Source organism: Orcinus orca, chromosome X (genome assembly GCF_937001465.1).
Source record: "Orcinus orca chromosome X, mOrcOrc1.1, whole genome shotgun sequence".
Classification (NCBI taxonomy): Eukaryota; Metazoa; Chordata; class Mammalia; order Artiodactyla; family Delphinidae; genus Orcinus; species Orcinus orca.
Window position 1 is genome coordinate 67045337 of NC_064580.1, and position 16923 is coordinate 67062259.

The 16923-nt window shown below is 36.8% G+C and overlaps 1 protein-coding gene across 2 annotated transcripts in view; it reads left to right on the forward strand.

The window, feature by feature from the left end:
• ATP7A (ATPase copper transporting alpha) overlaps window positions 1–16923 on the forward strand; it is a 143052-nt gene that overhangs the window by 98885 nt on the left and 27244 nt on the right. For both annotated transcript variants that reach the window (XM_049705078.1, XM_004280441.4), the window contains 7 exons: window positions 710–873; window positions 5711–5872; window positions 7894–7970; window positions 8166–8391; window positions 10778–11011; window positions 12155–12246; window positions 14000–14127. In XM_049705078.1, the coding sequence (XP_049561035.1) occupies window positions 710–873; window positions 5711–5872; window positions 7894–7970; window positions 8166–8391; window positions 10778–11011; window positions 12155–12246; window positions 14000–14127 (1083 nt within the window). The remainder of the gene's footprint in view (window positions 1–709; window positions 874–5710; window positions 5873–7893; window positions 7971–8165; window positions 8392–10777; window positions 11012–12154; window positions 12247–13999; window positions 14128–16923) is intronic.

Sequence of the window (16923 nt, forward strand, 5' to 3'; positions counted from 1 at the left end):
GTTGGTATATTCTTGGGTTCTTTGCTACAACTGCAGTCATTTCCTAAGTACACGAGTTCCTTTCTCTAGGACTCTGTCTTACGAGTTTCTAAAAATACTTTATATTTACATGATAAGGTCTCAATGGATTACAATTCATGGGCATTATTTGGATCCCAATTCAAGCAAACAAAGAGTGTTAAACAGTTATAAGACAGTTGTGGAAATGTGAACATTGCCTGGATATTTGATGATATTGAGGAATTATTTTAGGTTTGATAATGGTATTATGGTTCTTTTTTAAAGAAAAGAGTCTTATCTTTTAGTTATATGTATTTAAATATTTACATATGATACGATATCTGGGATTTGCTTCAAAATAATCAGGGTAAAGGGCAGAGAGTGAGTGGGTAGGAATATATATGAAACAAGAGCAGCCCAGTGTTACTGATAATTACTGAAGCTGAGAGATGGGTACATCAAGTTTATTATGTTTTCTCTTTTGTGTGTGTGTGTATGTATTTGAAAATTTCCATACTAAAAAGTTTTTTAAAATGAAGCCTTCTTTTAAAATAGTTTTGATTTTGGCTCAATACTGTATAAAAGTTAAGAAATAAATTTCTCCAGATTCACTTAATCCTTTCACAGTTAAATGAAAAAAAAACTATCATAAGATTATTATTTTTATGAGAAATGTTATCTGAATTGTTTTTCTTATCAATATTCCTAGGAATATATTCTGTACTTGTGGCTCTGATGGCTGGGAAGGCAGAAGTAAGATATAACCCCGCTGTCATACAACCCCCGATGATAGCCGAGTTAATCCGAGAGCTTGGATTTGGAGCCACTGTGATAGAAAATGCTGATGAAGGGGATGGTGTTTTGGAACTTGTTGTAAGTAAGACATTTTGTGTGGTTAATAGAATTTGCAGGAAAAACTTGGCAAGAATTCAGAAAAGAGTTTGAAAAATAATTAAAATGTGGGGACAATAAAACATAAAATGAAAATTAAGGAAACTGGAAAGATATGACAATGGTGGCCTTCAAGCATAGAATGTAAAAGATAATAATCTCAGGCTTCCCTGGTGGCACAGTGGTTGAGAGTCCGCCTGCCAATGCAGGGGACACGGGTTCGTGCCCCGGTCTGGGAAGATCCCACATGCCGTGGAGCGGTTAGGCCCGTGAGCCATGGCTGCTGGGCCTGTGCATCTGGAGCCTGTGCTCTGCAATGGGAGAGGCCACAACAGTGAGAGGCCCGCGTACCACCAAAAAAAAAAAAAAAAAAAAGATAATCATCTCTATTAAGAACCAATAAACAAGAATTGGGTTTGAATGAATAAATGAAAATCAACTTCTAAAATATAGTATGATTCCTACATGAAATTACTAGAAGAAATATTTGGAGCTTTTTTCAATATTCTATTTTAAAAATTTCAGACATCAGGAAAGTCAAAAGAATTGTACAGTTGAACATTCTTACACACACTGCATAGATTCTACAATTAACATTTTACTATATTTGTTTTATCATACATCAGTCCATCAGTCCATTGTGGAAATAATTTTAAACTCACAAAGAAATTGCTAAAATAGTACAGAGGATTTCCCTGTAGCCTCTACCTAGCTTTTCCCAGTGATAACATCCAATCTATCATTTAAAAAATAATATTAGAGTAGGAAGAGTCTTTCTAAATATCATACAAAATCCATAAAAGACAAGGTTGATAACTTCAGGTACATAAAAATTTCTTCTTGGGAGAAAAACACCATAAACAAAGTCTAAAGGCAAGTAAAATAATTGTAATTCATATCATAAATGAAGGTTAATTTCCTTAATATATGAAGAAGTGTTGTAAATCAATAAGAGCCATCAAACCAAAAGAAAGATGGTAAAGGATATGAACTAACAGTTCACAGAAAAACCAAAACAATACCTCTTTAAATGAAAAAATGTTCGATGTCACTTTTAATAAGAGTAAAGCAAATTAAAACTGCACTGAAATGCCATTTTCCACCTGTGAGATTGGTAAAGATAAAAAGCAATTTTGTTAACACTGTGTTTGATCTCTCATATATTGCTGGTGGAATGTCAATTGAGACAAGGACTCAACAGAAGAATTTGGCAATATCTATCAAAAGTAAAATTGCGCATAGCCTTTGCCTCAGAAGCTCCACTTGTAGGAAATTATCCAGCAGACATATTTGGATATGTATGAAATGATATGTGCACAAAGGTGTTCATTATAGTATTTTTTTTTTTTGCCTATGCCACACGTGGCATGTGGGATCTTAGTTCCCTGACCAGGAATCGAACCTGCGCCCCCTGCATTGGAAGCACAGAGTCTTAACCACTGGACCACCAGGGAAGTCCTATTATAGTATTTTTATAATAGCAAAAGATAGGAAACAAACTAAATGTCGGTCATTGGAGACTGATACATACATCCATACCATGGGATACTAAGCAGCTATTACAAAGAATGGGTTGGTTTGTACTTTTTAAAGACTTCTAAAAATTAATAGCTTTATCGAAATATAATTTACATACCATAAAACTCACCCTTTTAAAGTGTACAATTCAGTGGTTTTTAATATATTCTCAGAGTTGTACAACTAATCACCACTATCAAATTTCAAAACATTTTCATCACCCCAAAAAAGAAACCCCATACCTATTAGCAGTCAGTCCTCATTCTTGATATTAATCATTTGAGTCTTCCTTTTTTTTTTTCCTTCATCACTCCAGCCAAAAGTTTGTCAATTTTGTCAATCTTTTCAAGTAACCAACTTTTGGTTTTGTTGATTTTCTCTATTCTCTCTTTTGTTAATTTTCACTCTAACCTTTGTTATTTCCTTCCATCTGTTTGCTTTAGGTTTAGTTTGTTTTACTTTTTCTAGTGTCTTAAGGTAGAAAGTTAGGTTATTTATTTGAGATCTTTCTTACTTTAAAATATTGGCACTTATAAATTTCACTATAGGCACTGATTTCATTTCAGTTATTGTACTTTTCAACTCCAAACTTCCATTGGGCCTTTCTAATAATCTCTGTCTTTATTGATACTCTCTGTTTGGTGGGATATTGTCTTATACTTTCCTTTAATTTTTTAGACATCATTTCCTTTAGTTCAGTGAATATATTTAAAATAGCTGATTCAAGATCTTTGCCTAGTAAATCCAATGTCTGGGCTTCATCAGGGAAAGTTTTTTCCTGTGTATAGGCCATACTTTCTTGTTTCATTGTATGTCTGACAGTTTTTGTTGAAAATATAATGTAGTAACTCTGGAAATAAGATTCTTCCCCTCTCCTTAGGGTTTGTTATTTGTTGCTGTTTGTCATTGTTATTGTTTGTTCAGTGACTTCTGAACTAATTCTATAAAGTCTGTGTTCTTTGTTGTGTGTGGCCACTGAAATCTCTGTTTGGTTAGCTCAGTTGTCAGCTAATGATCAGACAGTGATTGCCTTAAATATCTGGAATCAATAAGTCTCCCAGTCTTTGCTAAAGAGCTCTTTGTAAATGTTGGGGCATGCCTTGAACACTCAGCCATGCAGCTGTCAGTTTTGCCTTACCCTTCGACTCCTGCTTCTATGGAGCCTAAAGGTCAGCCTGAGGTGAGAAGTTAGGGCCTTTTCAGTTCTTTTTTGAACATACACACAGCCCTGGACATATGCATAACCCTATGCATGTGCATGGCCTTCTAGATTCCTAGGAATATGTTGCAGCGCTTATGGATGTCTTGCTTCCTGGCTTTCCTTTTTAGGCTTTTTTGTTAGTCTGTTGTTTGCTCCAACTGTTATCCATTGGCTCAGGCAGCCACAAGGTTAAATAATTTCCTCTAATTGTTTCTGACAAATTCTCCTGGGGAAAAGGCTTTTTGTATTCACTGGGTCATCAGGAAAAACAGACATCTTTGCAAGTGGGATATTTCAGAGAACCATCAGACAGGCCAAATAATGACAGTTGTCTGGGAATGAGGCTTTGAAGGTACTCCAATCCTTTTCTGTCCTCTCTGGTAGCTTTCCTGATGCTGTTTTTCACCATGATTGTGGCCTATCGGTCTTCATGGCTACCCCAGAGCTGGAGGAGAGGGGATGGGAATATGGCAAACTGTAATGCCATATAGCTTGACGTTTTATTGGAATTTATCTGATTTTCTTGAATAAATGCTTCCTGCATTGCTGTAAGCTTTTGTTTAATTTTAAGATTTCTTTTTTAATCAGTTTTTTAAATTGAGGTTTAGATGATTTACAATATTAGTTTCAGGTGTACAGCATAGTGATTCAAAATTCTTACAGATTATATATACTCCATTTAAAGTTATTGTAAAATATTGGCTGTATATCCTGTTCTGTACAATATATCCTCATAGCTTATTTATTTTGTACAAAGTAGTTTGTACCTTTTAATCCCTACCCCTATCTTGCCCCAACCCCTTTCCCTTTCCCCATTGGTAACCACTAGCTTGTTCTCTATGTGTAGGCTTCTGTTTATTATATTCATTTCTTTGTTTTATTGTTTAGATTCCACATATAGATGATAAGATACAGTATTTGTCTTTCTCTGTCTGACTTATTTCACTAAGTATAATACCCTCCAAGTCTATCCATGTTGTTGCAAATGGCAAAATTTCATTCTTTTTTATAGCTGAGTAGTATTCCATCGTGTGTGTGTGTGTGTGTGTGTGTGTGTGTGTGTGTGTGTGTGTGTATCACATCTACTTTATCCATTCATCTATTGATGGAACTTAGGTTGCTTCCATATCTTGGCTATTATAAATAATGCTGCTATGAGCATTAAGGTACATGTATCGTTTTAATTAGTGTTTTTGCTTTCTTTGGATATATACACAGGAGTGGAATTGCTGGGTCATATGGTAGTTCTATTTTCAGGTTTTTGAGGAACACCCATACCATTTTCTATAGTGGCTGCAGCAATTTACATTCCCACCAACAGTATACAAGGGTTCCCTTTTTTCCAACTTTTCTGAAAAAGGTGGTTCCAACTTTTGCCAGTTTTCTAATTGCTTTTGTGGAGGAGAGAATTTTCAGAAATCCTCACTCCACTATTAATGATATTCTTTTGGTGGATATTCTTGAATAAGTACTTTGTAATTTGTTGTATACTCTTTTTGGTTACTTCCCATAATCTTTCAGTGGTTGGTTTTTGAAACTTTTGTCCAGTTATATCATTGCTCTTTGGGGAAAGGATTTGCTGAGCTTCTCACACAGTCATTCCAGAAGTCCTGCCCCTCCATTTTAGAATTTAATACCCAACTAAAGTATAACCTCACTCAAGACATAGGGGAAAATACATTTTTGGACAAAGGTAGAACATTTTTGTTATCCATTAACCTTCACTAGAAGTAATACTAAAGGATATATATATACACACATACATACTTATATACATTAGCAGGGTGAAAAAAATCTAGAGGGAAGCAAGACATTGAATACAAGAAGCAATGATAGTTGTCAAATCCTCTATCACTGAGTAATAACAGGAAGACCGGAGACTTAATGAGATCCTTAATGTTGCAGCTGGGACCATATCTTTGTTCAATGTGATATAAAGACAGTGATCTAATGATCATAATCTAAAACATATTAATAGTGCAGATAGGATCTTGTGTGTTAATCCCTTGTTACAAGAGTTCTTTTAGTTTAAAGTAACAACACACATTTAATGGAGGAAAAAAGTATATTTCTGAATAACAAAGCCTTTGTCTTTAACAGGTGAGAGGAATGACATGTGCCTCCTGTGTACATAAAATAGAGTCTACCCTCACAAAACATGGAGGGATCTTCTACTGCTCTGTGGCCCTGGCAACCAACAAAGCACATATTAAATATGATCCAGAAATTATTGGTCCTAGAGATATTATTCATACAATTGAAGTAAGTGCCAAGACTTTGCATTTCTGTGTTCTTACCTATCTAGTTAGTCAGCACTACCTTGAATCACTTCTGGTTTGTATCAGATAGAGATGATGAGAAAAATCTGATTCCTTTGTTTACCTCTATAGACAACGTCTGTCTCAAAATTTAATGTAAGAGTGTCTGCCTTTTTCTTTCTTTTTTTTTTTTTTGGTTTTCGTCAGGAAGAATTAGGTAAAGGCACATTGGCACTATTAATCAGGAGCAGACTTAAGGCAGAACCACAGATCATTTAAAAATATTTAGAAAATGTAAGCAAAGTACAATTTGTTATGAGTAAAATTCATGTTAATCACTAAGAAAGTGAAGCATCTTGCTAGATGCTGTATTGTTTGTTAGGTCAAAGCAAATGATATCATAGTTAAAGTAAGAAATTTAAAAGACCAAACCTTTTTCTCTGTGACAAATTCATCCTGCAGTCTTCAGTAAATCTTAAGTGGTAATACATGTTAAAGTGCTTTAGAAGTTTCACTGTGGTCTAGCATTGGTGTTCTAATGATCTAAAAAGCATATTAATCATTCAGGTAAGATCCTGTTAATGTAGATAGTAACACCATTAACATCTTTGTGAAGCTAGCATTATTGAGTATCTACTATGTGCCAGTTACAAAAATTGCAAAGCTTCAACTCTTGATTTAATTCTCACAACAGTGCTGTCATCTTCATTTTGGAAGTGAGGAAACTCAGGTTATGAGATGTTACTTCCTCAAAGTCACATAGGTAGTAAGTGTCATAGCTGGGATTTGAGCCTAATCTTTCTGACTCCAATGCTCATGCTTGCTCTTTTCACTGTGTTATACTGCCAAGAAATGTAAGATGGCAGCATTTTCCCTAGCAGTTCGAAATATAGTGTATGTTACTGTCTATGTTCATATGAGTCTTACTTAGGTGTAATTTTCTTTCAGTACTTTATTTTATTGCGGAAAATTTTCGTTCGTGTTCTTTTTTCGGGTACAACAAGAATAAAGACTGCATATGCAAACCCTTGAATAATATATTTAGTATGGTGCTAGCTTTTGTGGCCTATTATTCAGTTTTCTGTACTTTCAGGGGATGGATGGATCAATGACTTGATAGATGTCAAAGCTAAAATTAAAAATAAAGTGATTAATATACATCAGTACTAGTAGATGCTTGTCTAAGTGTACGATTTATGATTTTACTGCTGAATTCTCTTCTTTTTATTGGAGTATAGTTGCTTTACAATGTTGTGTTAGTTTCTGCTGTACAGCAAAGTGAATCAGTTATACATATATCCACTCTCTTTTTTTTTTTTTTTGCGGTACGCGGGCCTCTCACTGTTGTGGCCTCTCCCATTGCAGAGCACAGGCTCCGGATGCGCAGGCTCAGTGGCCATGGCTCATGGGCCTAGCCGCTCCGTGGCATGTGGGATCTTCCCGGACCAGGGCACGAACCCATGTCCCCTGCATCGGCAGGCGGACTCTCAACCACTGCGCCACCAGGGAAGCCCTCCACTCTTTTTTAGATTCTATTCCCATATAGATCATTACAGAATATTGAGTAGAGTTCCCTGTGCTATACAGTAGGTTCTTATTAGTTATCTATTTTATACATAGTAGTGTATATATCTCAATTCTCTCTTTATTAGGTCATCATACACTCTGTCGGCCTGACCAAGTAATAGATTCTGCTTTTTTCCAAAATTACTTATTGGAGGCTTTAGTTGACTTCTTGATATAAGAACCTCTACTGAGGACAACTGCACTTGAGTTAAATCAGTAATTTGAGAACAGTAGGATAGACATCAAATAGAGTTGAGAAAATACTCATTTCTTTGATGAAAGATTAGAAACAAAGGTAATTAAGAGAAGGAAGCACATCTTCATCTTTATATTCCCCAGAATGACTTGCACTTAGTAATTGAATTGAGTTGTTCTTAATGACAATACCACAGCTTAGAATTTCCGTAGGTAATATTTATACATTCAGTGAAATAATTGTTTTCTCATGAATTTCCTTAGAGCTTAGGTTTTGAAGCTTCTTTGGTCAAGAAGGACCGGTCAGCAAGCCACCTAGACCATAAGCGAGAGATAAGACAGTAAGTACTTTTGGAATGTCAGTGAAAAACAGATTTTGATTCCTCTTTACAAATTTAATAAACTGTTAGCATGTCAGTTTTTTCAATATCACCCTTACACTGGGTGGGAATTGGTCACAAGTTATATTTCCTTATAGTGCATAGAATCTTTAACCATTACCTATTTACTCAAATGATTTTTCTCTTCTATATTAGATGGCGACGGGCCTTTCTTGTGAGCCTGTTTTTCTGTATTCCTGTAATGGGGCTGATGATATATATGATGGTTATGGACCACCACCTTGCAACTCTTCACCATAATCAGAACATGAGCCAAGAAGAAATGATTAGCATTCATTCTTCTACGTTCCTGGAGCGCCAGATCCTGCCAGGATTGTCCATTATGAATTTGCTATCTTTTTTATTGTGTGTACCTGTACAGGCAAGTGAAATGTTAGCAAGTATATTTGTTAATAATGAAAAATAGCCAAAATGTGATAGGTGAGGCTATTTTCAATCGTACAACAAATATTGGCCAGAAGTACGATCATTTTATGCTGGATGCTTTACAAAAATAATCTTAAACTGAGTGGTTAAAGTAGATAATAATAAATTCCATTTTAACCCCGAAGGATACTGTTTAATGACAAAGCAGAGAATAAGAGTTCAATTCATCTTCAGTTATGAATTTGGTATTCATATCTGCTATTGTATGTAACTTTATATTTAAAGTTATTATAATAATAAAATGTTATACTTTATTTTATTTTTATTGTCTTTTTTAACTTTTTATTTTATATTGGAGTACAATAGATTAATAATGTTGTGTTAGTTTCAGGTGTACAACAAAGTGATTCAGTTATACATATGCACGTAGGAAGTCTGGGATTGACGTGTACATGCTGCTATATTTAAAATGGATAATGGCCAACAAGGACCTACTGTATAGCACAGGGAACTGCTCAATATTCTTTTTTTTTAACTTTTTATTTTATATTGGAGTGTAGCCGATAAACAACGTTGTGATAGTTTCAGGTGCACAGCAAAGTGACTCAGCCATACATATACATGTATCCATTCTCCCCCAGATTCCCCTTCCATTCAGGCTGCCACATAACATTGTCTGCTCAATATTCTGTAACAACCTAAGTTGGAAAAGAATTGATAAAATGTTGTATTTTATTTCTTTATATTTATATTTTATATTAAATGCATTAAAATTCTCTTTATATAAATTATATTAAATATATTTTATTTTAATATATTTATTATTAATTTATTCTGTAAAATAATCATAATAGTTATATTATTTCTCCATGGCACTTAAGTTCATTACTCTCTGTATGTTTTTTTTTTAATTTTATTTTATTTCTTTTTTTTGTACAGCAGGTTCTTATTAGTTATCCATTTTATACATATTAGTGTATATATGTCAATCCCAATCTCCCAATTCATCATCCTCCCCTGGCCCCCACTTTCCCCCTTGGTGTCCATACGTTTGTTCTCTACATCTGTGTCTCCGTTTCTGCCTTGCAAACCGGTTCATCTGTACCATTTTTCTAGATTCCACATATATGCGTTAATATACGACATTTGTTTTTCTTTTTATGACTTACTTCACTCTGTTTGACAGTCTCTAGGTCCATCCATGTCTCTACAAATAATCCAATTTCATTCTCTTTTATGGCTGAGTAATATTCCATTGTATATATGTACCACATCTTCTTTACCCATTTGTCTGTCAGTGGCCATTTAGGTTGCTTCCATGACCTGGCTATTGTAAATAGTGCTGCAATGAACATTGGGTGCATGTGTCTTTTTGAATTATGGTTTTCTCTGGGTATATGCCCAGTAGTGGGATTGCTGGGTCATATGGTAATTCTATTTTGTTTCTTGAGGAACCTCAATACTGTTCTCCGTAGAGGCTGTATCAATTTACATTCCCACCAGCAGTGCAAGAGGGTTCCCTTTTCTCCACAGCCACTCCAGCATTTATTGTTTGTAGATTTTCTGATGATGGCTATTCTGACCGCTGTGAGGTGATACCTCATTGTAGTTTTGATTTTCATTTCTCAAATAATTAGTGATGTTGAAAATCTTTTCATGTGTTTCTTGGCCATCTGTATGTCTTCTTTGGACTTTTCAACTCTTCTTTTGAGATAAACTTTTACTGTGGAACACTTCCATCTAATAGATCTATTCCTTTTTCTGATCCTTATAAAAAGCAATAAGTATTTTTAAAACATCTTAGTATGTTTCTCTATACTAATGAACAATAAGCTTTTCGGTTATGTTTCCTAACGAAAACAGTGGACAGATCCAATAGCTTGTGATAGGTTGAATTTGAAAAGAGGGAGGTGAGTTTTATATAAAAAATCATTCTCAAAAGAATGTAATTCTTTTCCTGGTTCTTGTTTTTGTTGGCTTCAAAAAGAAGAATCCGAGAACCACTTGACTTTCTTTATATTATGGAATATCCATTGGATCATAGCAGAGAGCTGCCAAGGGCTTGTACAGCAATTTGAATCCACCCCCCCCACACGCACACACACACGTATCTGCTAAAATACAAGCACTATTGTTTCAGCTTAAAAAAAAAAAAAACTCTCCTTAGGGGAATTTCCCATGGCCCAGGTTCGATCCCTGGTTGGGGAACTAAGATCCTGCAGGCCGCATGGTGCAGCCAAAAAAAATAATCTCTCCTTAGTTGTTTATGGATTAAATAAAAGCCAAAGGAAATTAACATTGATACTATATCTTAGTTATTGAGGTATATATGTGAATTTCAGCTTTTTGTAAAAGCACTAATCACTGTTTCTATATTACAGTTTTTTGGAGGCTGGCACTTCTACATTCAGGCCTACAAAGCACTGAAACATAAAACTGCAAATATGGACGTACTGATTGTGCTGGCAACTACCATTGCATTTGCTTATTCTTTAGTTATTCTTCTGGTTGCAATGTATGAGAGAGCCACAGTGAACCCTGTTACTTTCTTTGACACACCTCCTATGCTATTTGTGTTTATTGCACTAGGCCGGTGGCTGGAACATGTAGCAAAGGTAAAGTAAGAAAGGGTGACATTTATTAAAATCTTGGGTGGGTAAATGACCATAATATTTTCTAGACCAATTATTGGAAATATACATTGATTTATGTAGTTAACGATGTACTAAAAGAAGTATTTTTGTTTTGGCAGTATTTTAGGTTAAATATTCCTTTAGAAGATTTACCAAATTTATGGAATTAGTACTTTAGATAATATAGTGTGTCCTTGTTTATTTTAAGAGACATTTAAGAGTACTTATTTTACTTATATCACATTATTAATGGAAAAATTGATGCGACCACAGATTTAAAATAATGATGGAAAAAAATTCACCCACAATCCCATGGTATAACGGAAATCACTTTCTAATCCTGTTCTACATACGTTTATATTTTACGGTGTGGCAAACATGGTATCCATACCACTTTGTGCCCTTAACACTTTAAAGTTTTTTCCCCATTTTTGCAGTCTAGATAATTACTCAGTGTTTCTGAATAATATTCTCTTAAATCAATGTGCTATAATTTACTAAACCATTCTGATTTTATTCTCAATTAGATTGTTTCCAGAGTTTAATTTTAGGTAATCCTGCATTAAACATGGTTAATAGTTATTTCTACTGAATTACTATCTTAGGATAAATTACAAAGGATATGATTAAAGGGCATAAATCTTTCTATGGCTCATGCTACTAATCTTAACAATTTTTGCCATCAAGGGTATGTTAGTGAAGTAGTTTTACTACAACTTCATCAGCACTGACTCCTATCTAAATTTTTGCTAAGTTAGTAGGCATTAAATGGTATCATAGAGTTGCTTTAGTTTGCATTTCTTCCATTAATAGCAGAGGTAAACATTTTCTACACAGCAGGTATTATATTTCTTCTTAAATGAATTGCCTATTTATGTCCTTTGCTCATGTACCTATTGGGTTCTGATGTTTTTCTTATTAATTTACATTATTTATGTATAAATTATACCTAATAATACATTTTATATTTTGTGTACTTCATATTTTCAAAGTGAAACATTTTCTGATTTGAATTAATTAACATTCCTAAAGGTGTCTTTTAAGTAAATGTTAAAGATTATGCCTTTATTTTACATAAGACTTTTTCTTCCTTAGCATTGTTAACGTATGTGTTTTAATTTATAGGGCAAAACATCAGAGGCTCTTGCCAAACTAATTTCACTACAAGCTACAGAAGCAACTATTGTAACTCTCGACTCTGATAATATCGTCTTGAGGTATTTACCTTCATTATTCTTCCTTCTCTTTTTAACTTCTTAGGAAAAATATCAAATATACACAGAAGTAGAGAGAAAGGTATAATGAACTCACATAATCTATCTCCCAGATTTAACAATTATTCACATTTTGCCACACTTTACTTCGTCTATACAATCTATTTTTCTTTCTGTTGTTGCAGGAGAATTTTAAAGTAAATCCCAGTTATATGGTTATATGGTTATATGGTTTTACTGCAGATATTCCTGTTGTATTTCTAAAAAAGGACATAGTCTTATATAATCATAATGCCCATACTGCATCTAACAAAATGAACAATTATTCTTTAATGTGATCTAATACACAGTCCATATTAACATTTCTCCTGTTGTCTCCAAACTGTTTTAAGTTTCTTTGTTTGAAATGGAATTCAGAAAAGGTCCATGTGTCACTGCATTTGACTGATATGTTTGTTTGTTTTAAGTTTTGAGTTTTTTGTTTTGTTTTGTTTTGTTTTGGCTGTGTTGGGTCTTCATTGCTGTGTGCGGGCTGTCTCTGGTTTCAGCGAGCAGGGGCTACTCTTCGCTACAGTGCACGGGCTTCTCATGGTGGTTGCTTCTCTTGTTGCAGAGCACAGGCTCTAGGTGCACAGGCTTCAGTAGTTGTGGTGCATGGGCTCGGTAGTTGTGGCTTGCAGGCTCAGTAGTTGTGGCGCACAGGCCTAGTTGCTCCACAGCATGTGCAATCTTCCCAGACCAGGGATCGAACCCGTGTCCCCTGCATTGTCAGGCAGATTCTTAACCACTGCGCCACCAGGGAAGCCCCTGTTTGGGTTTTTTTTTATTTTTTAATTGAGTTATAGTTCATGTACAATAGTATATAAGTTACAAGTGTACAATGTAGTGATTCACAATTTTTAAAGATTATACTCCATTTATAGCTATTATAAAATATTGGCCATGTTCCCCATGTTGTACAATATATCCTTGTCACTTATTTATTTTATACATAGTAGTTTGTACCTCTTAATCCTCTACCCTATATTGTTCTTCACCGTTCCCTTTTCCCACTGGTAACCACTAGTTATTTCTCTACATCTGTGAGTCTGCTTCTTTTTTGTTGTACTTACTAGTTTGTTGTATTTTTTAGATTGCACATATAAGTGACATCATACAGTATTTGTCTTTCTCCTGACATGTTTGTTTTAATGTAGAATAGCTCCTCTCTCCAGTTCTCCCTCCCTTGTTCCTCCCTGCTCCTCCCTCTCCATACATTTGACTTGGTAAAGAAACATCTATCAGTAGTCCTTTAGAAAATCCCACAGTCCAAATTTGTCTCTGTTTCTGTCTGGAATCATTTAACTTGTTCTATAACTCCTATATTACCTGTAAACTGGAAGTTAGAGCTAAAGACTTGATTAGATTTCATTCTTTTGTATTTCTCATTCCTTTCCTCATAAAATTATTTAGGCAAATGCATACAATAAATTAGTTCTTTTGTTCAGTAAAACCCATTACATTCTTTCTAAAGCTTTCATTTATTAGTTCAATGACTATTCAACAAATATTTAGAGTGCTTCTTTGTGCTAGCTGCTGAGCTATTCCCCAACAGTGAAAAAGACTGACACTGTAGTTCCTAACTTAAATGTTGGTTTTAACTTCCATTGGTAGCAATTATGGGGCCACAAGCTTGATGTCAACTAAAAAGCTTGCATGGAAAGATCAGGGGGAGAAGCATACTGTCATGGTGCTTTTTATTTTAACTCATATCCAGTGAAGAGCAAGTGGATGTGGAGCTTGTACAACGTGGAGACATCATTAAAGTGGTTCCAGGAGGCAAATTTCCAGTGGATGGGCGTGTTATTGAAGGACATTCTATGGTAGATGAGTCCCTCATCACAGGTATGTTCTTTCAGAGGATCATGACATGAAAGTGAAGTGAATCCAAAGTGTTAATTAAAAATAGGCATGAAAGAAGTCCAAAAGATGGCATACTAGGAGGATGCAGAATTCGCATCTCCTCACAACTAGGGCACCTACCAGGCACCAGTGGGGAACCACAGACACCTAACGGGATGAGAGGAACCCCCAGCCACCGGGTAGGACATGGGGCATGGGGGGAGTGAAGGGGGAGGAGAAGTGGAGGTGGGATGGGACTGGCGCCCCTGAGGGGCAGGGATCCCACACCCGAAGGAGGAAATTAGGGAACCACTGGGAGGACAGAGGATCAAAAGGGAGCATGGCCAGGCTTCCCCTGCTCACTTGGGCCCTGGAACCTCCTGAGATCCCGGGCCTGATTCTCTGCCCACCTAGGCCCCCTCCAGCCGTGCAGGTCCTGAGGGAGTGGGAGGGAAGGGGGAGCAAAAGTAAAGTCCGGACCTCTGGGACTGGCACCCCTGAGGGGTGGCTGGGGGAGGGGAGGCGTTCCTACACCCAGTGGGACCCACCCACGTTAGGAGTCCATCAGGAACAGGGGAGACCCTGGGGGAGGCAGTGGGGGAGGGGCAAGAAGGAACGGAAGGGAAGGGGCCAGTGCTTTCCCTGTCCACTTAGGCACCGGGGCACCTGTTGGGCTCCTAGGCCTAATCCTCTGCCCTTGGAGCCTCCCTCCTGCCACACAGAGCCCAAGCCCTGCCCCCCACCCCCACCCAGGGCCCTAACTCTACACTCGGAGACCCCCTCCAATGAGCTGGGCCTAAACCCCACCCACACACCCTCACCCAGGGCCCTACCTCCAAACTCGGGAACTCCACACTCCAGAGGCCCTCATTTCCACGTGCTGCCTGTCCCCTTTAGCGCAGGTCCTAAGCAGAGGCCCCTCCCCATGCTTGAATGTCTCCCCGTCTAGGCCCCACCCCACGCTCAAATGTCACTTCCCCACCCGCCTAGGTCCTGCCGCACCCTAAACCCTGCACCTGCCTAAGTTCCACCCCCCTTAACTCCACCCCCATAGCCAAGTCTTTTTTATTTTTTTCTTTTATTTTTGTAATTTTATTTTATTCTTTATACTTTGTTAGTGATCTCTCCTTTTGGCTTCTTCCCTGACCCCCACCTTGTTTTTTTTTCTTTTTTCTATTGTGGTTTTATTTTACCTTGTTGCAGTTGTTTCAATTATAATTTTATTTTTCCTAATACAATTTTTATCTTTCTAATTTTATTTTATTTTTTATTCGTTGATATTGTACTGCTCCTTTTTTTCTTTCTTTCTACCTTTTTTTTCTTTCTTTACCACACCACAAAGCTTGCGGGATCTTGGTTCTGAGGCTGGAGGTTTGGCCTGAGCTCCTGTGGTGGGAGCTCAGAGTCCAAGCCACTGGACTAACAGACAACCTCAGACCCCAGGGAATATCAATTGGAGTGAGGCCTCCCGGAGGTCCTCATATCAGCACCAAGACCCAGCTCTATCCAACTGCCTGCAAACTCCAGTGCTGGATGTCTCAGGCCAAACTACCAGTAAGACAGGAATACACCACCACCCATCAAAGAAAAAAAAATGAAATGACAAAAAAATATGTTACAGATGAAGGAGCAAGGTAAAAAACTACAAGACCAAATAAATGAAGATGAAATAGGCAACCTACCTGGAAAAGAATTCAGACAAATGATAGTAAAGATGATCCAAAATCTTGGAAACAGAATGAAGAAAATACAAGAAACATTTAACAAGGATCAAGAAGAGCTAAAGAGGAAACAAACAGTGATGAACAACACAGTTACTGAAATTAAAAATACTCTAGAAGGAATCAGTAACAGAATAACTGAGGCAGCAGAACGGATAAGTGACCTGGAAGATAAAATGGTGGAAATAACTGACAGGGAGCAGAATGAAGAAAACAGAATAAAAAGAATTGAGGGCAGTCTCAGAGACTTTGGGGACAACATTAAATGCACTAACATTTGGATTACAGGGGTCCCTGAAGAAGAAGAGATAAAGAAAAGATCTGAGAAAATATTTGAAGAGATTATAGTCGAAAACTTCCCTAACATGGGAAAGGAAATAGTCAATCAAGTCCAGGAAGCACAGAGAGTACCATGCAGGATAAACACAAAGAGAAACATGCTGAGACACATTAAATAACTATCAAAAATTAAATACAAAGAAAAATGTTAAAAGCAGCAAGGAAAAAGCAACAAATAACATATGAGGGAATCTCCATAAGGTTTACAGCTGATTTTTTGGCAGAAACTCTGCAAGCCACAAGGGAGTGGCAGGACATATTCAAAGTGATGAAAGGGAAAATACTACAACCGAGATTACTCTACCCAGCAAAGATCTCATTCATTTTTTTTTCTTTTGTTTTTGTGGTACACGGGCGTCTCACTGTTGTGGCCTCTCCTCTTGTGGAGCACAGGCTCCGGACACACAGACTCAGCGACCATGGCTCACGGGCCCAGCCGCTCCACGGCATGTGGGACCTTCCCGGACCAGGGCACGAAGCGTGTCCCCTGCATCGGCAGGCAGACTCTCAAACCACTGTGCCACCAGGGAAGCCCCCTCATTCAGTTTTGATGGATTAATTAAAACCTTTACACATAAGCAAAAGTACAGAGAATTCAGCACCACCAAACCAGCTTTACAACAAATGCTAAAGGAACTTCTCTAGGCAGGCAAAAAAAGAGAAGGAAAAGACCTACAAAAACAAACCCAAAACAATTAAGAAATGGGAATAGGAACATACATATCAGTAATTACCTTAA